General features: G+C 43.9%; 1 protein-coding gene across 2 annotated transcripts in view; it reads right to left on the bottom strand.

The window, feature by feature from the left end:
• The window catches only part of LOC139577243 (glutamate receptor ionotropic, delta-2), a 662,466-nt gene that overhangs the window by 204,438 nt on the left and 430,980 nt on the right, over nt 1-27,048 (bottom strand). For both annotated transcript variants that reach the window (XR_011675240.1, XM_071404217.1), the window contains exons 7-8: nt 25,698-25,859; nt 17,912-18,031 (exon numbers count right to left, since the gene is read on the bottom strand). Coding sequence is in view for 1 of the 2 variants with exons in the window: in XM_071404217.1 (XP_071260318.1) it covers nt 17,912-18,031; nt 25,698-25,859 (282 nt within the window). In the remaining variant the exon portion in view is untranslated. The remainder of the gene's footprint in view (nt 1-17,911; nt 18,032-25,697; nt 25,860-27,048) is intronic.

Genomic DNA, 27,048 nt, shown 5'->3' with positions numbered 1-27,048 from the left:
AAAACAGTAAACTTGAGCGTGGATAACTATTCACCCCCCAAAAGTTAATACTTTGTAGATCCACCTTATGCAGCAATTACAGCTGCAAGTCTCTTGGGGTATGTATCTATAAGCTTGGCACATCTAGCCACTTGGATTTTTGCCCATTCTTCAAGGCAAAACTGCTCCAGATCCTTCAAGTTGGATGGGTTCCGCTGGTGTACAGCAATATTTAGGGCATACCACAGATGCTCAATTGAGGTCTGGGCTTTGACTAGGCCATTCCAAGACATTTAAATGTTTCCCCTTAAACCACTCGAGTGTTGCTTAAGCAGTATGCTTGGGGTCATTGTCCTGCTGGAAGGTGAACCTCTGTCCCAGTCTCAAATCTCTGGAAGACTGAAACAGGTTTCCCTCAAGATTGTCACTGTATTTAGCGCCCTCCATCATTCCTTCAATTCTGACCAGTTTCCCAGTCCCTGCCGATGAAAAACATGATGCTGCCACCACCATGCTTTACTGTGGGGATGTTGTTCTCGGGGTGATGAAAGTTGTTGTGTTTGCGCCAGACATAGGGTTTTCCTTGATAGCCAAAAAGCTCAATTTTAGTCTCATCTGACCAGAGTACCTTCTTCCATATGTTTGGGGAGTCTCCCACATGCCTTTTGGCGAACACCAAACGTGTTTGCTTATTTCTTTATTTAAGCAATGGCTTTTTTCTGGCCACTCTTCCACAAAGCCCAGCTCTTTGGACTGTACGGTTCCATGGACAAATACTCCAATCTCCACTGTGGAGCTTTGCAGCTCCTTCAAGGTTATCTTTGGTCTCTTTGTTGCCTCTCTGATTAATGCCCTCCTTGCCTGGTCTGTGAGTTTTGGTGGGCGGCACTCTCTTGGTAGGTTTGTTGTGGTGCCATATTCTTTCAATTTTTTAATAATGGATTTAATGGTGCTCCGTGGGATATTCAAAGTTTCAGATATTTTTTTATAACCCAACCCTGATCTGAACTTCTCCACAACTTTGTCCCTGACCTGTTTGGAGAGCTCCTTGGTCTTCATGGTGCTGCTTGCTTGGTGGTGCCCCTTGCTTGGTGGTGTTAGAGACTCTGGGGCCTTTCCAAACAGGTGTATATATGCTGAGATCATGTGACACTTAGATTGCACACAGGTGGACTTTATTTAACTAATTATGTGACTTCTGAAGGTAATTGGTTGCACCAGATCTTATTTAGGGGCATAATAGCAAAGGGGGTGAATACATACAGTTGAAGTCGGAAGTTTACATACACCTTAACCAAATACATTTAAACTCAGTTTTTCACAATTCCTGACATTTAATCCTAGTAAAAATTCCCTGTTTTAGGACAGTTAGGATCACCACTTTATTTTAAGAATGTGAAATAACAGAATAATAGTAGAGGGAATGATTTATTTCAGCTTTTATTTCTTTCATCACATTCCCAAATATGATTAAATGTATACAAAGTATACAAAATATTGTAACGACCCTGGGTTTATAAGCTCGGATATCGACTCTGCCGCTCGATCATGCTTTTTGGGCACAGGTGATGGCGCGCTGAACTTCGGACTAGAAGGTTGAGGGTTCGGACCAGCTCCTTGCCTGTTTCATTACAATGTACATATTATTATTACGTAAACCATAGTTCTAAATACAGTTGAAGTCGGAAGTTTACATACACCTTAGCCAAACACATTTAAACTCAGTTTTTCACAATTCCTGACATTTAATCCTAGTAAAAATTCCCTGTTTTAGGACAGTTAGGATCACCACTTTATTTTAAGAATGTCAAATAACAGAATAATAGTAGAGAGAATGATTTATTTCAGCTTTTATTTCTTTCATCACATTCCCAGTGGGTCAGAAGTTTACATACACTCAATTAGTATTTGGTAGCATTGCCTTTAAATGGTTTAACTTGGGTCAAACGTTTCGGGTAGCCTTCCACAAGCTTCCCTCAATAAGTTGGGTGAATTTTGGCCCATTCCTCCTGACAGAGCTGGAGTAACTGAGTCAGTTTTGTAGGCCTCCTTGCTCACACACACGTTTTCAATTCTGTCCACATATTTTCTATAGGATTGAGGTCAGGGCTTTGTGGTGGCCACTCCAATACCTTGACTTTGTTGTCCTTAAGCTATTATGCCACAACTTTGGAAGTATGCTTGAGGTCATTGTCCATTTGGAAGACCCATTTGCGACCAAGCTTTAACTTCCTGACGAATGTCTTGAGATGTTGCTTCAATATATCCACATCATTTTCCTTCCTCATGCTGCCATCTATTTTGTGAAGTGCACCAGTCCCTCCTGCAGCAAAGCACCCCCACAGCATGATGCTGCCACCCCGGTGCTTCACGGTTGGGATGGTGTTCTTCGGCTTGCAAGCCTCCCCCTTTTTCCTCCAAACATAACGATGGTCATTATGGCCAAACAGTTCAATTTTCATTTCATCAGACCATCGGACATTTCTCCAAAAAGTACGATCTTTGTCCCCATGTGAAGTTGCGAACCGTAGTCGGGCATTTTTATGGTGGTTTTGGAGCAGTGGCTCCTTCTTGGCTGAGCGGCCTTTCAGGTTATGTCGATATAGGACTCGTTTTACTATGTATATAGATACTTTGTACCTGTTTCCTCCAGCATCTAGGTCCTTTGCTGTTGTTCTGGGATTCATTTGCAATTTTCTCACCAAAGTACGTTAATCTCTAAGAGACAGAATGAGTCTCCTTTCTGAGCGGTATGACGGCTGCGTGGTCCCATGGTGATTATACTTGCGTACTATTGTTTGTACAGATGAATGTGGTACCTTCAGGCATTTGGAAATTGCTCCCAAGGATGACCCAGACTTGTGGAGGTCTACAATTTTTTTTCTGAGGTCTTGGCTGATTTCTTTTGATTTTCCCATGATGTCAAGCAAAGAGGCACTGAGTTTGAAGGTAGGCCTTGAAATACATCCACAGGTACACCTCCAATTGACTCAAATTATGTCAATTAGCCTATCAGAAGCTTCTAAAGCCATGACATCATGTTCTGGAATTTTCCAAGCTGTTTAAAGGCACATTCAACTTAGTGTATGTAAACTTCTGACCCACTGGAATTGTGATACAGTGAATTATAAGTGAAATAAATCTGTAAATCATTATTGGAAAAATTACTTGTCATGCACAAAGTATATGTCCAAACCGACTTGCCAAAACTATAGTTTGTTAACAAGACATTTGTGGAGTGGTTGAAAATCAAGCTTTAATGACTCCAACCTAAGTATATGTAAACTTCCGACTTCAACTGTATGTATATTATAGATTTGTTTTTTTAGAATTTGTATTGTTTTTATTTTACTTGGTCCCCACACCCCCTCAATGGTCATGATGCTCCCCCTATGGTCATGCTTCTCCCCCAATGGTCATTCCCCAATACCCCCTAAACAGTCTTTACTCTGCCTCCACCCAAATGGACATTTAATTATTCATCACTGCTACAGATCTGATGTATGTTGTGCTATTTATATTTATATTTATAGATAATTTTATTTCACGCTACCCCTGTAATCACACCTGCAACTGTGTATGTGTGACTAAGTAGCCTAGTGGTTAGAGCGTTGGACTAGGAACCGAAAGTTTGCAAGATTGAATCCCCGAGCTGACAAGGTATAAATCTGTCGTTCTCCCCATGAACAAGGCAGGCACTGTTCCTAGGCCATCATTGAAAATAAGAATTCTAAACTTGTCGTAAGCATGGTGGATTTTACCAACCGAGGGGCATTGGCCATCAGACATCTTATTAAAAACTGCAAACATTTGTCTCCACCCAATCGCAAAATGTGTAGAATTGCAGATAATTAGCTGTAAAATTGCTAAATCTTTTCTCCCCACCATGGCAAAATGTGGAGCAAATTTGCCACTCGAGGACCCACGAGCCACAGTGGCCACTCATGATGAGTTCTGATTTTTTGTGGCCCCCCCCCAACCCCATCAGAGTTGCACATCCGTGATCCATTTCAAACGTTTGTTTGAGACTGTCAGAGATGCGTGTGCTTGTATTCATGTTTTTTGTTTTGGTTTGGTTCTATCAGTGCGCTATGTTGCCGCATTACCAGTCCCTGATGGGGATTGACTCATTTGTTTGACACCAGGTGACAGAATGGCCATGTGGTGACATGGGGCAATGTGGGGCATCCCATCGTCTCCTCTTGGCCAAAGGTTACCTGAGAATGAGAGCGAGGGCCGCCGACCGCATCACATCAGATCTCCACTGTTGTTGTCCCCTAGTACCAATAGCCCTTTGGTCAGCAGCGTTAGCCTAGCACACAGCATAGTGGGAGTGACAGACTCCTCAACTCACAGGGACAACAACGCTCCACAAAGTCTTACACCTGTCTTTGAATCTCTCTTCTGCCCAACAGGCAAACCTGTTTGAAATGGAAACATTATGGCAATATTACAACCTGTTTAGAGCCAGCACACGTTGTAATCTGGTTGCAATGACGTCAGTACTGTACAACCAGTTTCGTCCACCGGGTAAGAATCTCCATTTTGTCTCTATTTGTCAGATAAAGCCCTTGTTTCTTAATAAACGGCTGTTGAATACAACACATTGATGAAGATTTCATAATAGTCAGCTGGGGCTTTAGTAGAACAGATGGACTGTCTTAGCCAGCCTATTAGTATGAATATTCATAGAAACACTGTGATCTGACTTAGCTAGCCTATTAGTATGGATATTCATATAAACACTGTGATCTGACTTAGCCAGCCTATTAGTATGAATATTCATAGAAACACTGTGATCTGACTTAGCCAGCCTATTAGTATGAATATTCATATACACACCGTGATCTGACTTAGCCAGCCTATTAGTATGGATATTCATATAAACACTGTGATCTGACTTAGCCAGCCTATTAGTATGAAAATTCATATAAACTCTGTGATCTGACTTAGCCAGCCTATTAGTATGAATATTCATAGAAACACTGTGATCTGACTTAGCCAGCCTATTAGTATGAAAATTCATATAAACACTGTGATCTGACTTAACCAACAGAGACATAGGCTACGTCCCAAATGGGCAAAGTACTGTAGCTCAATATACAGGGAACAGGGTGCTATTTGAGACACATACAGTACTTAGACCTAGCCATGACCCCGTCTCAACACAACATGACCCCGTCTCAACACAGCAGAATAATGACCTAGACATGACCCCGTCTCAACACAGCATGACCCGGTCTCAACACAGCATGACCCCGTCTCAACACAGCAGAATAATGACCTAGACATGACCCCGTCTCAACACAGCAGAATAATGACCTAGCCATGACCCCGTCTCAACACAGCAAAATAATGACCTAGACATGACCCCGTCTCAACATAACATGACCCCGTCTCAACACAACATGACCCCGTCTCAACACAGCATTATAATGACCTAGCCATGACCCTGTCTCAACACATCAGAATAATGACCTAGCCATGACCCCGTCTCAACACAGTAAAATAATGACCTAGCCACGACCCCGTCTCAACACAGCATTAGGACTAGTCATGCCAAATGACTTTAGGTAAATGAGGGCTTATGATTGAACTGCAACATGTCAAGAGAGAGCAATGCAATTGGGTGACCCGATTGTCTCGGAACATTTGTAACGTTGTGACATATGAACTCGGACATATGACTTGGCACATTAATAAGGTCGTGACATATGAACTCGGACATATGACTTGGCACATTAATAAGGTCGTGACATATGAACTCGGACATATGACTTGGAACATTAATAAGGTCGTGACATATGAACTCGGACATATGACTTCAAACTGTGGCTTTGTACGGTAAAAATCTCGCCTCCATTTCCAAATATTTATCATTCCACACTTGATAATAGTGCTAACTGGCACAAAGAAGTGATATTGAAAAGAGAACAGAATGCAGTGTCTGGTAGGAGCTACACAAAAGGAGAGAATAGGTGGATAGCAAAGAACACAAAGACACCGAGAACGACTTCAGCCAAAAAGGTCTCCTCCTCCTCCGCCACTCTTTAACAATGCTACAATATCACAATGGCCTAAAGAAAATAGGTTGCCTTCCAAAAGGAACCCTAATCCCTATATAGTGTACTACTTTTGACCAGAGCCCTATGTGCCTCCCTATTGGCCCAGGTCATAAGTAGTGCATTATATAGGGAAACAAGGGCGATTAGGAACGCACCCATGCTCTGCTTGACCAGGGAATATTTAGGTAGGCTAACGCCTCCAATGAGCAGCGCCTGACATCTAACACATCTGCTATCTACTGGGAGTTGCCCAGGAGATGTGCAAAGCGAGAATATGTGAAGCAAGAGAAATCAATGAGTCTCACTCCCCTGCCTCCCCTAAAGGCAAAGACAGCTTCTAAAAAAGAACATCTGAATCTACCTAATGGAACGGAAAATTGGGGGAAATGGGAATCTCTACCCCTGGGGGATGTCCTCTCCTTTCCACTGTTTAGTTTCCCGACATATTTAACACAGTCTTACAGGAATATCATTTAGATGGAAGGAATTAATCCCATTCTGTTCCAAAGGTTGTTGCTCCCATATTTTGTACCACAAATAGACATTGATACCTTCTTTTGATACACCATTTTGTATTTCATTGTCCATTGGTAGAGTTGTCACTAGTGTTCATGTAGCTGGGTCAAAAACCAACAACATTTTGGCTCAAGATTTTTTTTTGACAACTAGAGTAATTTACACAACAATATATGTTGTGCAAGAAATTATGGGAGACTCCTCATGCAATCACATTTCATTTTGATTATGTAGTTCTGTCTTGCCTTGAGTATTGCCTACTTGAAATTTCACAGCAGATTAACACATTCCGTTTGCAATGTGAAATGACTTGATAACCTGTTTCCAATAAATGTGAAACGTATTTAGAAACTAAAATTGTACCCCAAGCTAGATTTCAGTTGTAAGTGAAAGTAAGAACAACATTTTTAACATGTTACAATAAAATGTATTATTGTGTAATTCCAACACGTTTTTATTAACATGTACATGTTCAGTAGGATTAGTCTTTCCTGTCCTTCAAGTACATGTTCAGTAGGATTAGTCTTTCCTGTCCTTCAAGTACATGTTCAGTAGGATTAGTCTTTCCTGTCCTTCAAGTACATGTTCAGTAGGATTAGTCTTTCCTGTCCTTCAAGTACATGTTCAGTAGGATTAGTCTTTCCTGTCCTTCAAGTACATGTTCAGTAGGATTAGTCTTTCCTGTCCTTCAAGTACATGTCCAGTAGGATTAGTCTTTCCTGTCCTTCAAGTACATGTTCAGTAGGATTAGTCTTTCCTGTCCTTCAAGTACATGTTCAGTAGGATTAGTCTTTCCTGTCCTTCAAGTACATGTCCAGTAGGATTAGTCTTTCCTGTCCTTCAAGTACATGTTCAGTAGGATTAGTCTTTCCTGTCCTTCAAGTACATGTTCAGTAGGATTAGTCTTTCCTGTCCTTCAAGTACATGTTCAGTAGGATTAGTCTTTCCTGTCCTTCAAGTACATGTTCAGTAGGATTAGTCTTTCCTGTCCTTCAAGTACATGTTCAGTAGGATTAGTCTTTCCTGTCCTTCAAGTACATGTTCAGTAGGATTAGTCTTTCCTGTCCTTCAAGTACATGTCCAGTAGGATTAGTCTTTCCTGTCCTTCAAGTACATGTTCAGTAGGATTAGTCTTTCCTGTCCTTCAAGTACATGTTCAGTAGGATTAGTCTTTCCTGTCCTTCAAGTACATGTTCAGTAGGATTAGTCTTTCCTGTCCTTCAAGTACATGTTCAGTAGGATTAGTCTTTCCTGTCCTTCAAGTACATATTCAGTAGGATTAGTCTTTCTTGTCCTTCAAGTACATGTTCAGTAGGATTAGTCTTTCCTGTCCTTCAAGTACATGTTCAGTAGGATTAGTCTTTCCTGTCCTTCAAGTACATGTTCAGTAGGATTAGTCTTTCCTGTCCTTCAAGTACATGTCCAGTAGGATTAGTCTTTCCTGTCCTTCAAGTACATGTTCAGTAGGATTAGTCTTTCCTGTCCTTCAAGTACATGTTCAGTAGGATTAGTCTTTCCTGTCCTTCAAGTACACGAGACAGTGTGATAGACCAGGTAGGCATCTCTGTCCTTCAAGTACACGAGACAGTGTGATAGACCAGGTAGGCATCTCTGTACTACATGTTTATAGGTATAAACATACCTGACATTAGGATTGTTATGAATGTTCTTTTATTAAGAGCAGGTGTCAACCATAGACATAAAATGCCATTCTAGTTGAGAATGGTTTCAACATACATACAAGCCACTCTCCTCTGGGTGTGATCAGCTGAAACGTAACTGCTCTTTGATTAGAGGGTACGTACAATAAGATACACAACCTGACACTCATACAAACTGACATTCAAATGTCATACAGTGTTACATGGTTAATATGTTCTATTTTTTTACCGTGTCAAGGGTAACAGATGAAATTCAATCTGTTCTATCAGTCCAAACATATAATGAAAGGTGTTATATCTGTTACCATGGCAGTGTAATGGCTGTGTCAGAATAGGAAGGGTGACCCCACTCTGGTGGATATTTTAGTATGAATGAAATGCTATTCATTTAGTGGGTTAACATTCCCACTGACACTCACTTGATATCGTTCCCCGGGCTTGCCTTGCTTGCTTTGCCTTTGTCCCTCCCTATATCTAAAGTATAGGACATCTATATCACCCCCTCACCCTCTCTCTCTCTCTCTCTCTCTCTCTCTCTCTCTCTCAGTGGGTTCCACATCACTGGGAACACTATTAGATCCAACCTAACTGTGACCCTCTTTAACGGCCACACATTGTAAATATAAATCTATTTTATTTCCCAGCAGAAATGACTTAAGGTCCCACGAAGCAATTACCCAGCAGACAGTGCGTCTGTCATCTATTCTGCTGGCCAATGGAGCTTTTAGATTGTTGATGTATAGAGTGGTAAGCTGCATGTAGCCATCTGAATTAATGGAGTGGAAAACTAATTATTGCACAGAGGTAATAATAATTATGATAGATTGCCTAAGTCCAACTATTATCAACATAGAGACAACTGTATGTGTGTGTGTGTGTGTGCGTGTCTGTGCGTGCGTGCGTGCGTGCGTGCGTGCGTGCGTGCGTGCGTGCGTGCGTGCGTGCGTGCGTGTGTGTGTGTGTGTGTGTGCATGTGCGTGTGTGAGAGAGAGAGAGAGAGAGAGAGAGAGAGAGAGAGAGAGAGAGAGAGATAGTGAGATGGGAGAGAGAGGAAAATAAGAAAGGAGAGGAAGGAGAGAGGGAGAGGTCGAGAGAGAGAGGGGGGAAATAGAAAGTGAGTGATAATAACATGCGTACAGTATGTGTGTGGCTCAGTGTGGATAATGAATTGAAAGAAAGGCAGGCAGCAGATTATAGCCCTGCACAGCTCCAGGTCAGTTCTGTGTCAATTACCTCTGTGTCATTACTGGAACAGCCGTTCTGTGCCTGGGCATAATTTAAGAACAAGGCCCGGTTTAAAAAGTCCATCAGTGGAGTTGAAGAGATATGAAAGGGTTTGTGATTATAGTGTGTGGGAGGAATGCGATTGATAACTAGCCCTTCTCTGGGGTGTAGGTCCCGTGTGGCTCAGTTGGTAGAGCATGGTGCTTGCAGCATGTGGGTTTGATTCCCATGTGGGACTGGTCTGGATGAAATTCTTTGCTCTCACTACTATTCTAGATAAGAGTGTCTGCAAAAACAACATACTATTTCGTGAGGTGTATTTCTCGTGTTTGTTTATCTTATTGCGAGGTCGCTTGTGAGCAAGCCTTTCATTGTATTTGTGTACATATGACTTCAACCTTGAGGGAACCTCGGGCCAGTTTGCTGAAACAAAATGGACAGCTGTGAATTAAAAGCTGAATGAAGATTAGGTTTACATGTTAATAAAGACATTTCCAGAACTTTGTCTTGTTATCGTTATCTGGACATAGGTACCCACTAAACATAAATATAAGTTGTGCCAAAATAGCTGAAATTAATTGGTTACATTTACCCACATACACGCCTTGACAACACGAACATAGGAACATGCAATGTGCATAGAAATTACCACACACAAAGACGTATCTCTGGAGCCAAGAAATAATGGGCTAGGTGAGTGCCTTTGAGTGAGGGGATCAGCTATGTGATAACCTCAAAGCCTGTTTAAAACTATCATTTAGATCTCATGGATGGTCAGTCCTTGCATCCATAGCTCTGTCTATTTGAGAGAGGTTACATTTCTCCAGCCTCATCCCTCAGCTGTTAACCAACACAGTGGCGGGGTGTCGCTTTATTGTTTGAATTGCCCCCCCCCCCTGCAATTTATTGAGTTGTTGATGTTTATCTTTAAATTGAAGTGCAGTATGATGACCTGCAACTCTTAGTCTCTGCTTTTCTCAATTGGTTCATTACAAATGTAAAATATCAAATATTTAGTAGACGCCGCAGCAATGCTCTCCCTCATCAGATGTTCTGGTACATACTGTACAGTGCTTATCATAGCTGTATAACAAGTATTTAATTCCCTCAAAAGGAATTATATTATTATATTAAGAAATCAGAGTTAATGTAATTACTTTGTAGTTAAATATTAATTTCATCTTTGGAGGCACGGTGCGTTATGTTTGTGTCTCAGGCCATTATCTCTAATGAGATCTGACAATCTAATTTGTAATCTACAGCAGGCCCCTCTGGAAGTTTAGGATTCGTCAGGGGTGTGTGTGTGTGTGTCTGTGTGTGTCTGTGGGCCATGGTCAAAATGTGTGCACTATATAGGAAGTAGGGTGGAATTTGGGACAACCCTTAACCCCTGCACCTCACCCTCAGATTTGCTTACACTCCAAAATGAAACATACTATAGGCAGGCCCAGAGTATATTGATGGTGCTACAATATAATCTAGACGTATAATCTAGACATGTATTAACATATCAAAGTCACACTTTGTTTCAGAGTACTTGTAGTACACTTGGTGTAGAGAATACCATCCTCATATTGAGTCGCCCCACAACACAACAGGTGCACCTGGCACCTACAAACATACCCCATTCAAAGGCACTTAAATATTTAGTCTTTCCCATTCACCCCCCGAATGGTACACATACACAATCCATGTCTCAATTGTCTCAAGGCTTAAAATCCTTCTTCAACCTGTCTCTTCTCCTTCATCTACACTGATTGAAGTGGATTTAACAAGTGAAATCAACAAGCGATCATAGCTTTCACCTGGATTCACCTGGTCAGTCTATGTCATGGAAAGAGCAGGTGTTTATAATGCTTTGTACACTCAGTTTATAACTGTAGCACGTTAGCTAGCGAGTTTTTTTTCACTGGGTTAGTAAAAACAGAGCACAAATAGGTAGGATGTGGGAAACTGGACTCTGTGGGTACCACAACAGGAAAATCTGGTCTGGACAGATATTTTTGGGAATAAACGGAGAGGGCCTACAACTGGTCGGTGCAACTACAACTACCAGCAACATACACTGATAGCAAAACATTCTGTGCCAGAATCTGTTCTGCTGGTAGTGCTGCAGTTTCTGGACCCACATTGCCCCTTGTGGTATGGGTTCAAACCTCGCCTGCGTCTTCATATCTATATTTTCTATTTTCCCCTCATTTGAATTCCATACTGTCACTTGTCCACTCAAGCTTAACATTGTTGTCATCTTTCACGCACCAGGTGTCCTTGGAGAGTTCCTCAATGAGCTTGACACCTTGAAAAGCTCATTTCACGACGATGGCTCACCACTCATCGTACTGGGCGATTTTAACCTCCCGACGATTGATTTCAATTAATTTCTTTCCTCCTTTGACCTCACCCTTTCCCAGTCACCTCCCACTCACAAGGCAGGCAATACGCTTGACCTCATCTTCACTAGAGGCTGTTAGCCTTCTAATCTCACTGCAACCCCCTATATATCTCTGATCTCCCCCAACCCTACCCACTCAGCCTCTCCCCAGATGGTCATGCGCCGCTGCAATCTTCGCTCTCTCTCTCTCTCCCTCTACTCTCTCCTCTTCTATCATATCCTCTCTTCCGTCTGCTATCCTCCCTTTCTGCGTCCTTTGACTCTCACTGTCCTGTTTCCTCCCGGTCGGCCCGACCTTCCCCTCCTGCTCCGTGGCTGAGTTACTCACTGCGTGCTAACAGGACAGGGTTGCGGGCATATGAGCGGAAATGGAGGAAAACTAAACTTTCGGTGGACGTTTACTGTATATTCCTTCCACTCCCTCCTCTCTACCTTCTCTTCCTCTATATTTGTTGCTAAAGATGCTTTCTATCACTCTAAATTTCAAACTTCTGCATCCAACCCTGGGAAACTATTTTCAACTTTATCCTCCATCCTTAATACTCCACCTCTTCCCTCTCGCTCCTCCCTCTCTGCAGATGACTTTGTCAACCACCAGGTGACATGGAGAGGGTCTGTGTTTGCACCACGTACTCTCACTACTGGTGTCCCACAGGGCTCGGTTCTAGGCCCTCTCCTCTTCTCTCTATACACCAAGTCACTCAGCTCTGTCATATCCTCACATGGTCTCTCCTATCATTGCTATGCGGATAACACTCATTTACTTTTCTCCTTTCCTCCTTCTGACACGCAGGTGGCGACACGCATCTCTGAATGCCTGGCAGATATCTCTGCTTGGATGTCAGCCCACCACCTCAAGCTCAACCTCGACAAGACAGAGCTGATCTTCCTCCCAGGGAAGGCATGCCCGCTCAAAGACCTCCCCATCACGGTTGACAACTCCACAGTGTCACCTCCCAGAGTGCAAAGAAGCTGAACGAGAACCTGAACAACACCATATCGTTCTCTGCAAACATAAAGCAGTCACTCGCTCCTGCAGGTTCACTGGTCGTAGAGTATGACCTTTCCTCACACAGGAAGTGGCACAAGTTCTAATCCAGGCACTTGTCATCTCCCGTCTAGACTACTCTCTGTTGGCTGGGCTCCACACTTTGCCATCAATTCCCTGCAACTTATCCAGAATGCAGCAGAAGACCGGTATACAATCTTCCTATTTTCTCCCATGTCACCCCACTCTTCCGCACACTCCACTGGATTCCAGTCGAAGATCTCATCATCTTCAAGACCCTGGTGCTTGCCTACAGAGCAGCAAGGGGAACCTTACCTTCAGGCTATGTTCAAACCCTACATCCCAACCCAAGCACTCTGTTCTGCCAACTCTGGTCGCTCCCAGTCAAAGATCTTTCCTGTCCTGGCATCCCAATGGTGGAACAAGCGTCTTAAATTGTAATTTTTATTTAATTTCACCTTTATTTAACCAGGTAGGCCAGTTGAGTACATGTTCTCATTTACAACTGCAACCTGGCCAAGATAAAGCAAAGCAGTTTGACAAAAACAACAACACAGAGTTACACATGGGATAAACAAACGTACAGTCAATAACACAATAGAAAAATATATGTACAGTGTGTGCAAATGTAGTAAGATTACGGAGGTAAGGCAATAAATAGGCCGTAGTGTCAAAATAATTACAATTTAGCATTTACACCGGAGTGATAGATGTGCAGAAGATGATGTGCAAGTAGAGATACTGGTGTGCAAAAGAGCCAAAAAAATGAATAACAATATGGGGATGAGGTAGTTGGGTGGGCTATTTATACAGATGAGCTGTGTACAGGTGCAGTGATCGGTAAGCTGCTCTGACATCTGATGCTAAAAGTTAGTGAGGGAGATATAAGTCTCCAACTTCAGTGACTTTTTTTCCAATTCGTTCCAGTCATTGGCAGCAGAGAACTGGAAGGAAATGCGGCCAAAGTAGGAGTTGGCTTTGGGGATGACCAGTGAAATATATCTGCTGGAGCGTGTGCTACGGGTGGGTGCTGCTATGGTGACCAGTGAGCTGAGATAAGGCAGGGACCTTGCAAAGACTTATAGATGACCTGGAGCCAGTGGGTTTGGCAATGAATATGTAGTGAGGACCAGCCAACGAGAGCATACAGGTCGCAGTGGTGGGTAGTATATGGGGCTTTGGTGACAAAACAGATGGATCACTACATCCAATTTGCTGAGTAGTGTTGGAGGCTACTTTGTAAATGACATCGCCGAAGTCAAAGCTCGCTAGGATAGTTCGTTATACGAAGGTATGTTTGGCAGCATGAGTGAAGGAGGCTTTGTTGCGAAATAGGAAGCCGACTCTAGATTTCATTTTGCATTGGAGATGCTTAATGTGAGTCTGGAAGGAGAGTTTACAGTCTAACCAAACACCTAGGTATTTGTAGTTGTCCATATATTCTAAGTCAGAACCGTCCAGAGTAGTGATGCTAGTCGGACGGGCGGGAAGGTGCGGGCAGCAATCGGTTGAAGAGCATGCATTTAGTTTTACTAGCATTTAAGAGCAGTTGGAGGCCAGAGAAGGAGTGTTGTATGGCATTGAAACTCGTTTGGAGGTTTGTTAACACAGTGTCCAAAGAGGGGCCAGATGTATGCAGAATGGTGTCGTCTGCGTGGAGGTGGATCAGAGAATCACAAGCAGCAAGAGCGACATCTTTGATATACAGAGAGAAAAGAGTCGGCCCGAGAATTGAACCCTGTGGCACCCCCATAGAGAATTCCAGAGGTCCGGCGAACAGGCCCTCCAATTTAACACACTGAACTCTATCTGAGAAGTAGTTGGTGAAACAGGCGAGGCAGTCATTTGAGAAACCAAGGCTATCGAGTGATGCCGATAAGAATGCAGTGATTGACAGAGTCAAAAGCCTTGGCCAGGTCGATGATGACGGCTGCACAGTACTGTCTGTTATCGATGCCGGTTATGATATCGTTTAGGACCTTGAGCGTGGCTGAGGTGCACCCATGACCAACTCGGAAACCAGATTGCATAGTGGGGAAGGTACGGTGGGATTCGAAAAGGTCGGTGATCTGTTTGTTAACTTGGCTTTCTAAGACCTTAGAAAGGCAGGGCGGGATGGATATAGGTCTGTAACAGTTTGAGTCTAGAGTGTCTCCCCTTTGAAGAGGGGGATGACCGCGGCAGCTTTCCAATCTTTAGGAATCTCAGACGATATGAAAGAGAGGTTGAACAGGCTAGTAATAGGGGTTGCAACAATTTCGGCGGATAATTTTAGAAAGAGAGGGTCCAGATTGTCGAGCCCAGCTGATTTGTCGGGGTCCAGATTTTGCAGCTCTTTCAGAACAGAGAAGTGGGGTGGCTTGGAAAAGTTGCTGCGGGGGGTGCAGAGCTGTTGGCCGGGGTAGGGGTAGCCAGGTGGAAAACATGGCCAGCCGTTGAAAACTGCTTATTTATAATTCTCGATTATCATAGATCTATCGGTGGTGACAGTGTTTCCTCGCCTTAGTGCAGTGGGCAACTGGAAGGAGGTGCTCTTATTTTACCGTGTCCCAAAACGTTTTGGAGTTAATGCTACAGGATGCAAATTTCTGTTTGAAAAAGCTAGCCTTTGCTTTCCTAACTGACTGTTTATATTGGTCCCTGACATCCCTGAAAAGTTGCATATCACGGGGGCTATTCGATGCTAATGCAGTACGCCACAGGATGTTTTTGTCCTGGTCAAGGGCAGTCAAGTCTGGAGTGAACCAAGGGCTATATCTGTTCTACATTTTTTTGAATGGGGCATGCTTATTTAAGATGGTGAGGAACGTTTTTTTTTTTAAACAACCTGGCATCCTATACTGACAGGATGAGGTCTATATCCTTCCAGGATACCCGGGCCAGGTCGATTAGAAAGGCCTGCTCGGTGAAGTGTTATAGGGAGCGTTTGACAGTGATGAGGGGTGGTCGTTTGACCGCCGACCCATTACGGACGCAAGCAATGAGGCAGTGATCGCTAAGATCCTGGTTGAAGACAGCAGAGGTGTATTTAGAGGGCAAGTTGGTCAGGATGATATCTATGAGGGTGCCCGTGTTTACAGATTTAGGGTTGTACCTGGTAGGTTCCCTGATAATTTGTGTGACAGTTAGGGCATCTAGCTTAGATTGTAGGACGGCCGGGGTGTTAAGCATGTCCCAGTTTAGGTCACCTAACAGTACAAACTCTGAAGCTAGATGGGGGGCAATCAATTCACATATGGTGTCCAGGGCACAGCTGGGGGCTGAGGGGGGTCTATAACAGGCGGCAACAGTGAGAGACTTGTTTCTGGAAAGGTGGATTTTTAAAAGTAGAAGCTCGAACGGTTTGGGCACTGACCTCGATAGTATGACAGAGCTCTGCAGGCTATCTCTGCAGTAGATTGCAACAGCGCCCCCTTTCGCAGTTCTATCTTGACAGAAATTGTTGTAGTTCTGTAAATTTCTGAATTTTTGGTGGCCTTCCTAAGTCAGGATTCAGACATAGCTTGTACATCCGGTTTGGCGGAGTGTGCTAAAGCAGTGAATAAAACAAACTTAGGGAGGAGGATTCTGATTTTAACATGCATGAAACCAAGGCTTTTACGGTTACAGAAGTCAACAAATGAGAGTGCCTGGGGAATAGGTGTAGTACTGGGGGCTACAGGGCCTGGGTTAACCTCTACATCACCAGAGGAACAGAGGAGGAATAGGATAAGGGTACGGCTAATGGCTATAAGAACTGGTCGTCTAGTGCATTGGAAACAGAGAATACAAGGAGCAGATTTGGTAGAATAGATTCAGGGCATAATGTACAGACAAGGATATGGTAGGATGTGAGTACAGTGGAGATAAACCTAGGCATTGAGGGATGATGAGAGAGGTTGCATCTCTGGAGGCACCAGTTAAGCCAGGTGAGGTCTCTGCATGTGTGGGGGGTGGGACAAAAGAGAGAATGCCAAGAGTGTGCAAAGCTGTCGTCAAGGTAATGGGTGGCTACTTTGAAGAATCTCAAATAGAAAATATATTTAGATTTGTTTAACACTTTTTTGGTTACTACATGATTCCATATGTGTTATTTTATCGTTTTGATGTCTTCACTATTATTCTACAATGTAGAAAATAGTCAAATAAAACCTTGAATGAGTAGAAGTGTCCAAACATTTGACTGGTACTGTATATGAGAAGAACTGGGAAAATAATATAGTTCTCTAGGTAACACTTAATAATTAGATGTACACTTATTTACAATGACAGCCTACCAGGCAACCAGGTTAACTGCCTTGTTCAGGGTGAGAATGACAGATTCTAACCTTATCAGCTCAGGGATTTGATCCAGCAACTTTTCAGTTACTGGTTCAACGCTCTAACCACTAGGCTACCTGCCACCCCAAACATTGCAGTATTTCTACCAAACATACTTTGTATAGAACATTGTTCTAAAGGTTATTTAGCTATTTCGTGTCACTGTGGCAGCCAAACCTGCCTTCTTGCGTGAAACACAGTGCTCCATCCTCGAGACAGCACGTAAGTCAGACCTACAGAGACAGCGCACCAGTCACCTGTACGGAATACATATTAGGAACTTCTTCATTCCTCCTTCTCAGACCTCACCTAGTCTCAAAACTCAAGTCTCACCCCTCCTCTTCAATCCTCACCCTTCAACCTCTTTCATAAGGCCACCACGCAAGGTCAGATAACCCCCCTTCACCACAATATTTATTATTTATTTCATAATCTTTTGAAAACAGCTAACTTCTAGCAATTCTACACATTTTGTCATTGGGCAGAGAAAAAAAGTTGCAGATTTTTAGCCAATCTCAGAGAAAATGTTGCTGTTTTCTTAACATCAAGCAGCACGCTGTGGAGAATAGTCAACAACAACAATAACAACAGGAATAGGAACAATATCGTTTTAATAATAATAATAATAACATAGCTGCATGGCATTTAGTAGATGCTTTTATCTAAAGCGAATTACAGTCATGCGTGCATCATTGTTTTGTATGGTGACCCCAGTGGGAATCTAACCCAAGATCATTTGATCAAGAATAACGTTGTGTTCGTTTACCTTACTGACACCCCTGCCCCTGTCCTCGCCATAATTGGTCCCCAGGATCTCAAAGTAGATGTTGGGGTTGGTTCCGTTGTCTGTAAACTCCAGGAAGCCAGTCAGACCACTCACTCCAGACTGTAAGGCACAGCACAAACACAAACACAAAGTCAGAGGGTTTTTAGAAAATCCTGCTGAGATTAAAACAATTCCTCATGAGACTGAGACTGTACTAATATGGACACCGTACAAGAGTGATTAGTAAGGTCAAAGAAACTACCAAAGAAGTCTTCCCAGAAAAGTCATAAAACATTGAAAATGGTTTTAATAAAAGGTCTCGTCACTCCGGACAATGTCTGCTATTTCATGGGCCCATTGGAAAATAAATGTGATAGATAGTAAGACATCTTCAACCCTCCAGCCTAGACACTGTGAAGTGATTACCTGGTTTGATCCAGTTGTAGGATATTAATTTGAGCCAGTTTGCTACAGCAGGAAATGTGAATTATTATGTGGATTATAATTCATGGACATTTTTGTAGGGGTTGGTACATTTTTCATGAGAACAAATCTAGTCTGAAATTTCAAAGTGAAAATTACAAACTTCACAGGTCTTTTTAAACCTCAAATACAATAAAGTTTTAAAGTTTTAAAATGTTTTTAATTTCCTGAACTGCATTCTCCGGCAGTTCTAATGCAACTGGGTGATCAAATTAATTCATGGACATTTTTGTAGGGGTTGATACATTTTTCATGAGAACAAATCTAGTCTGAAATTTCAAAGTGAAAAGTACAAACTTCAGAAGTCTTTTTAAACCTCAAATACAATACAGTTTTAAAGTTTTAAAACGTTTTTAATTTCCTGAATTTCATTCTCCGGCAGCTCTCCTGCAACATGGTGATCAAATGAATATCCTACACTTGTAAGTGTGGGGCTTTTTCAAGAGAAATCCTCTCGCTTTGATATTTCCGTTGATGTGTACAGAGGCTATGAATCAAGTAATTCTATGCCTCGCTCCCCTCACACCCCTTTCATAATTCAGCCTGCATTAAACCTGCACTGATGGCAGCTCCGTCTGCAGCGCTGCGTTCGAGAGCATGACAGCCCCAACCAACAACGTGCCCGCCCGCATTGGGAAACAGATGTATTCATCTACATGCAGCCTGTTACATTAAAGTCATGATAATAATCGCCTGTTGTTAATTTACTCTTAATGTGTTCTTCTTTTGCTAAATGAGAGCAGGCTTAAACATAAAGAGTGATCGGCTGCCACGAACAAAGCATCACACCATGAGTAGCCTTTCATCTCCCCAAAGCGGCACACCATGAGTAGCCTTTCATCTCCCCAAAGCACCACACCATGAGTGGCCTTTCATCTCCCCAAAGCACCAGACCATGAGTAGCCGTTCATCTCCCCAAAGCACCACACCATGAGTAGCCTTTCATCTCCCCAAAGCACCACACCATGAGTAGCCTTTCATCTCCCCAAAGCACCACACCATGAGTAGCCTTTCATCTCCCCAAAGCACCACACCATGAGTAGCCTTTCATCTCCCCAAAGCACCACACCATGAGTAGCCTTTCATCTCCCCAAAGCACCACACCATGAGTAGCCTTTCATCTCCCCAAAGCAGCACACAATGAGTAGCCTTTCATCTCCCCAAAGCACCACACCATGAGTAGCCTTTCATCTCCCCAAAGCACCACACCATGAGTAGCCTTTCATCTCCCCAAAGCACCACACCATGAGTAGCCTTTCATCTCCCCAAAGCACCACACCATGAGTAGCCTTTCATCTCCCCAAAGCACCAACCCATGAGTAGCCTTTCATCTCCCCAAAGCACCACACCATGAGTAGCCGTTCATCTCCCCAAAGCACAACACCATGAGTAGCCTTTCATCTCCCCAAAGCACCACACCATGAGTAGCCTTTCATCTACCCAAAGCACCACACCATGAGTAGCCTTTCATCTCCCCAAAGCACCACACCATGAGTAGCCTTTCATCTCCCCAAAGCACCACACCATGAGTAGCCTTTCATCTCCCCAAAGCACCACACCATGAGTAGCCTTTCATCTCCCCAAAGCACCACACCATGAGTAGCCTTTCAACTCCCCAAAGCACCACACCATGAGTAGTCTTTCATCTCCCCAAAGCACCACACCATGAGTAGCCTTTCAACTCCCCAAAGCGCCACACCATGAGTAGCCTTTCATCTCCCCAAAGCGCCACACCATGAGTAGCCTTTCATCTCCCCAAAGCACCACACCATGAGTAGCCTTTCATCTCCCCAAAGCACCACACCATGAGTAGCCTTTCATCTCCCCAAAGCACCACACCATGAGTAGCCTTTCATCTCCCCAAAGCACCACACCATGAGTAGCCTTTCATCTCCCCAAAGCACCACACCATGAGTAGCCTTTCATCTCCCCAAAGCACCACACCATGAGTAGCCTTTCATCTCCCCAAAGCACCACACCATGAGTAGCCTTTCATCTCCCCAAAGCACCACACCATGAGTAGCCTTTCATCTCCCCAAAGCACCACACCATGAGTAGCCTTTCATCTCCCCAAAGCACCACACCATGAGTAGCCTTTCATCTCCCCAAAGCACCACACCATGAGTAGCCTTTCATCTCCCCAAAGCGCCACACCATGAGTAGTCTTTCATCTCCCCAAAGCACCACACCATGAGTAGCCTTTCATCTCCCCAAAGCACCACACCATGAGTAGCCTTTCAACTCCCCAAAGCGCCACACCATGAGTAGTCTTTCATCTCCCCAAAGCACCACACCATGAGTAGCCTTTCAACTCCCCAAAGCGCCACACCATGAGTAGCCTTTCATCTCCCCAAAGCACCACACCATGAGTAGCCTTTCATCTCCCCAAAGCACCACACCATGAGTAGCCTTTCATCTCCCCAAAGCACCACACCATGAGTAGCCTTTCATCTCCCCAAAGCACCACACCATGAGTAGCCTTTCATCTCCCCAAAGCACCACACCATGAGTAGCCTTTCATCTCCCCAAAGCACCACACCATGAGTAGCCTTTCATCTCCCCAAAGCACCACACCATGAGTAGCCTTTCATCTCCCCAAAGCACCACACCATGAGTAGCCTTTCATCTCCCCAAAGCACCACACCATGAGTAGCCTTTCATCTCCCCAAAGCACCACACCATGAGTAGCCTTTCATCTCCCCAAAGCACCACACCATGAGTAGCCTTTCATCTCCCCAAAGCACCACACCATGAGTAGCCTTTCATCTCCCCAAAGCACCACACCATGAGTAGCCTTTCATCTCCCCAAAGCACCACACCATGAGTAGCCTTTCATCTCCCCAAAGCACCACACCATGAGTAGCCTTTCATCTCCCCAAAGCACCACACCATGAGTAGCCTTTCATCTCCCCAAAGCACCACACCATGAGTAGCCTTTCATCTCCCCAAAGCGCCACACCATGAGTAGCCTTTCATCTCCCCAAAGCACCACACCATGAGTAGCCTTTCATCTCCCCAAAGCACCACACCATGAGTAGCCTTTCATCTCCCCCAAAGCACCACACCATGATTAGCCTTTCATCTCCCCAAAGCTCTCCAACATCACAAACGAGTGCAGAGACCCCCCCCCCCCCCCCCCCCACCCACCCTTTCTTTCCAAATTGTAGGTCTAATTAACACAAAGACAATCGTTGTAAATGTATTGCACCAATACTGCGCTGACAGGATTAATTAGCTGTCCAATTAGGAGAGCTGAGCAGCAAGCTCACCCTAACACATGAATTGAAAAGCCAATAAACAGTCCGTTCCCCTAATGAAGCCGTAGAACAGTGGACCAATGAGGATACCCTGGGGAATGTAATATGGGCCCATTACATGGCTGGTTTACAGTAAAATAACAAGGCATACGCCACATCACCACAGTTATTACAACAGCCAGCAGCAGGTGCAGGAGAGAACACCTCACACATACAACCAGTCTCAGGACTGGTTGGAGAGGGACTGAATCATTGGGACTCGACCTTTGTTGGCTCACCTTCCCTTCGGCAGGGCCGGTGTCACTTTCACTGACTGCTCATGTGGCTCAAGGCAGAGGACAGGGTGTGAGAATGCCACTGTGTGTGTGTGTGTGTGTGTGTGTGTGTGTGTGTGTGTGTGTGTGTGTGTGTGTGTGTGTGTGTGTGTGTGTGTGTGTGTGTGTGTGTGTGTGTGTGTGTGTGTGTGTGTGTGTGTGTGTGTGTGTGTGCAGACACGTGTCGACAGGTACAGTACACTCCCCAGGAGCTACGGCCACAGGGATGGAGAAGGTGTTAACATCACGTCCTGTCCTGCACTAACATAGCAGCTCTGGAGAGCACGATGTCACCTCAACACAACAACAACGCCAACAAAACCACCAGCACTTTATTCAATGCCTAAGACAGTGTCCCTAATTTCATATCCATTTCAAAGGTCCCCTTGGAGATAAAAGTGGGGGCAGATGAGATGACGTCCACCCATGAAGGGCTATCCCTTGTCTGTCATAATATCACTTGAAGGGCTATCCCTTGTCTGTCATAATATCACTTGAAGGGCTATCCCTTGTCTGTCATAATATCACTTGAAGGGCTATCCCTTGTCTGTCATAATATCACTTGAAGGGCTATCCCTTGTCTGTCATAATATCACTTGAAGGGCTATCCCTTGTCTGTCATAATATCACTTGAAGGGCTATCCCTTGTCTGTCATAATATCACTTGAAGGGCTATCCCTTGTCTGTCATAATATCACTTGAAGGGTTATCCCTTGTCTGTCATAATATCACTTGAAGGGCTATCCCTTGTCTGTCATAATATCACTTGAAGGGCTATCCCTTGTCTGTCATAATATCACTTGAAGGGCTATCCCTTGTCTGTCATAATATCACTTGAAGGGCTATCCCTTGTCTGTCATAATATCACTTGAAGGGCTATCCCTTGTCTGTCATAATATCACTTGAAGGGCTATCCCTTGTCTGTCATAATATCACTTGAAGGGCTATCCCTTGTCTGTCATAATATCACTTGAAGGGCTATCCCTTGTCTGTCATAATATCACTTGAAGGGCTATCCCTTGTCTGTCATAATATCACTTGAAGGGCTATCCCTTGTCTGTCATAATATCACTTGAAGGGCTATCCCTTGTCTGTCATAATATCACTTGAAGGGCTATCCCTTGTCTGTCATAATATCACTTGAAGGGCTATCCCTTGTCTGTCATAATATCACTTGAAGGGCTATCCCTTGTCTGTCATAATATCACTTGAAGGGCTATCCCTTGTCTGTCATAATATCACTTGAAGGGCTATCCCTTGTCTGTCATAATATCACTTGAAGGGCTATCCCTTGTCTGTCATAATATCACTTGAAGGGCTATCCCTTGTCTGTCATAATATCACTTGAAGGGCTATCCCTTGTCTGTCATAATATCACTTGTTTTTCACATTCATACAGTGGCTTGCAAAAGTATTCACCCCCCTTGGCATTTTTCCTATTTTGTTGCCTTATAACTCGGAATTAAAATGTATTTTTGGGGGGTTTGTATCATTTGATTTACTCAACATGCCTAGCACTTTGAAGATGCAAAATATTTTTGTGTGTGAAACAAACAAGAAATAATACAAAAAACTGAAAACTTGAGCGTGCATAACTATTCACCCCCAAAATTCAATACTTTGTAGAGACACCTTTTGCAGTAATTACAGCTGCAAGTCTCTTGGGGTATGTCTCTATAAGCTTGGCATATCTAGCCACTGGGATGTTTGCCATTCTGCAAGACAAAACTGCTCCAGCTCCTTCAAGTTGGATGGGTTCCGCTGGTGTACAGCAATATTTAAGTCATAAATCAAATCAAATCAAATCATTTTATTAGTCACATACACATGGTTAGCAGATGTTAATGCGAGTGTAGCGAAATGCTTGTGCTTCTAGTTCCGACAATGCAGTAATAACCAACAAGTAATCTAACCTAACAATTCCACAACTACTACCTTATACACACACAAGTGTAAAGGGATAAAGAATATGTACATAAAGATATATGAATGAGTGGTGGTACAGAACGGCATAGGCAAGATGCAGTAGATGGTATAGAGTACGGTATATACATATGAGATGAGTACTGTAGGGTATGTAAACATAAAGTGGCATAGTTTAAAGTGGCTAGTGGTACATGTATTACATAAGGATGGCAAGATGCAGTAGATGATATAGAGTACAGTATATACATATGAGATGGGTAATGTAGGGTATGTAAACATTATATTAAGTGGCATCACATACCACAGATGTTCAATTGGAATGAGGTCTAGGCCATTCCAAGACATTTAAATGTTTCCCCTTAAACCACTCAAGTGTTGCTTGAGCAGCATGCTTAGGGTCATTCCCCTACTGGAAGGGGAACCTCAGTCCCAGTCTAAAATCTATGGAAGACTGAAACAGGTTTCCCTCAAGAATTTCCCTGCATTTAGTGCCCTCCATCATTTCTTCAATTCTGACCAGTTTCTCAGTCCCTGCCGATGAAAAATATCCCCACAGCATGATGCTGCCACCACCATGCTTCACTGTGAGGGTGGTGTCCTCGGGGTGATGAGAGGTGTTGGGTTTGCGCCAGACATTGCGTTTCCTTGATGGACAAAAAGCTACATTTTAGTCTCATCTTACCAGAGTACCTTCTTCCATATGTTTGGGGAGTCTCCCACATGCCTTTTGGCGAACACCAAACTTGTTTGCTTATTTCTTTATTTAAGCAATGGCTTTTTTTCTGGCCACTCTTCCATGAAGCCCAGCCCGTAAAGCCCAGTGTAAAGTAGTCCTATGGACAGATACTCCAATATCCGCTGTGGAGCTTTGCAGCTCCTTCAGGGTTTTCTTTGGTCTCTTTGTTGCCTCTCTGATTAATGCCCTCCTTGTCTGGCCGTGAGATTTGGTGGGCGGCCCTCTCTTGGCAGGTTTGTTGTGGTGCCATATTCTTCCCATTTTTTAATAATGGATTTAATGGTGCTCCGTGGGATGTTCAAAGTTTCAGATATTTTTTTATAACCCAACCCTGATCTGTACTTCTCCACAACTTTGTCCCTGACCTGTTTGGCGAGCTCCTTGGTCTTCATGGTGCTGCTTGCTTGGTGGTGCCCCTTGCTTAGTGGTGTTGCAGATGCTGGGGCCTTTCAGAACTGACATCATGTGACAGATCATGTGACACTTGATCTGATTGCACATAGGTGGACTTTATAGGTGGACTTTATTTAACTAATAATGTGACTTCCGAAGGTAATTGGTTGCACCAGATCTTATTTAGGGGCTTTCTAGAAAAGTACATTTTTTCATTTCACTTCACCAATTTGGATTATTTTGTGTATGTCCATTACATGAAATCCAAATAAAAATCAATTTCAATTACAGGTTGTAATGCAACAAAATAGGAAAAACCTCAAGGGGGATGAATACATTTGCAAGGCACTGTAGTCTGCATCCCAAATAACATCCTATCTCCTATATAGCATACTACTTTCAACCAAAACCATATGGGCCCTTATCACAAGTAGTGCACTATATAGGTCATAGGGTTCAATTTGGGACGCAGACGTTTTCAAGGACTGGGACACCATGTGGGTGCAATTATTACCAGGTAGAACAGAAAACCAGCAGTACTCCGGACCTGCAGGCTCGGATTTGAATATCCTTGGTCTATAACCTGGTCTGGTAGTCAGGAGAAACTCCTGTCTCTAAGAATAACCCCCTATATGGACCTTTATCTCTTTATCTTAACCCTCTATATGGACCAGTACCTTTTTGACGTTGTCCAGCATAGGCCGTCCTCCTTGCCAGGGCTTAGAGTTCTTGCGGATACAGGTGAGGCTGGCCATGCTGTGCCACTTCCTGTCCTCCAGCTTCCTGTGGAAAGTGTTGGCCAATAGCAGCACTGTGTCGTAGACGTAGCGGTTGGTGATCTGGGGAAAGAGGGAGGGAGGGAGGAAGTAGAGGGTGAGACAACAGAAGGGAAGCAGAAGGGGAGGGTGAGACAAAACATGAAAGAGGTAAAGAGGGAGAAAGGAAGAAAACAGACCAAAAAAGGAGGGAGAAGTTAACAGTGTAACAAAAGAAAAAGTGGAAGATGGTCAACAGTAGTACACTACATAAGGAATAGGGTGCCATTTGAGATGCAGACAAAGTCTGCTCTGCACCCTGCTGATAGCTGCTCTGCTCTGCACCCTGTTGAAAGCTGCTCTGCTCTGCTCTCTGTTGAAAGCTGCTCTGCTCTGCACCCTGTTGAAAGCTGCTCTGCTCTGCACCCTGTTGAAAGCTGCTCTGCTCTACACCCTGCTGAAAGCTGCTCTGCTCTACACCCTGCTGAAAGCTGCTCTGCTCTGCACCCTGTTGAAAGCTGCTCTGCTCTGCACCCTGTTGAAAGCTGCTCTGCTCTACACCCTGCTGAAAGCTGCTCTGCTCTACACCCTGCTGAAAGCTGCTCTGCTCTGCACCCTGCTGAAAGCTGCTCTGCTCTACACCTTCCTGAAAGCTGCTCTGCCCTGCACCTTCCTGAAAGCTGCTCTGCTCTGCACCCTGCTGAAAGCTGCTCTGCTCTACACCCTGCTGAAAGCTGCTCTGCTCTGCACCCTGCTGAAAGCTGCTCTGCTCTACACCCTGTTGAAAGCTGCTTTGCACCCTGCTGAATGCTGCTGAGATGGCTGGCAGTGAAACATGCAGTGATCATAAGGAGTAGGCTGGCATCATTTGAAAGAAAATTGATACGCGCACTCGTGTCATTTCATCAGTTCTTTGATCATTGGTAAAGAAGCAACACCTAACACCTGTGATTTGTAGCTACATCTCTGAAGTCCTCTCTACAAACACCCACTCCAACTACTGTTTGCATTACACATCCAGGCTGCTCCCAGTTCCCGGTTAAGGAAGAGGCCCTGGAAGTATTAAAACAGCTTTATCTCTGTAGCTTTGTCTAGGTTCACCCTTTAAAAGCTCCACAACACAAATCACACCACGCGCATCTTTTTAACACTAGAATCGCTTGGCCTTTCAGCATATAAGTACCCACTAGAGAACATTACCAAGCGTTCCCTTTAGCATATGCATCAGATGAAGGGTTGGGGTAAATGCGGAAGACACATTTCAGTTGAAGGC

This window comes from Salvelinus alpinus, chromosome 5, assembly GCF_045679555.1.
Source record: "Salvelinus alpinus chromosome 5, SLU_Salpinus.1, whole genome shotgun sequence".
Taxonomy (NCBI): Eukaryota; Metazoa; Chordata; class Actinopteri; order Salmoniformes; family Salmonidae; genus Salvelinus; species Salvelinus alpinus.
Note: the sequence above shows the minus strand (reverse complement) of the source record. Positions and strands in the feature narration are given on the sequence as shown.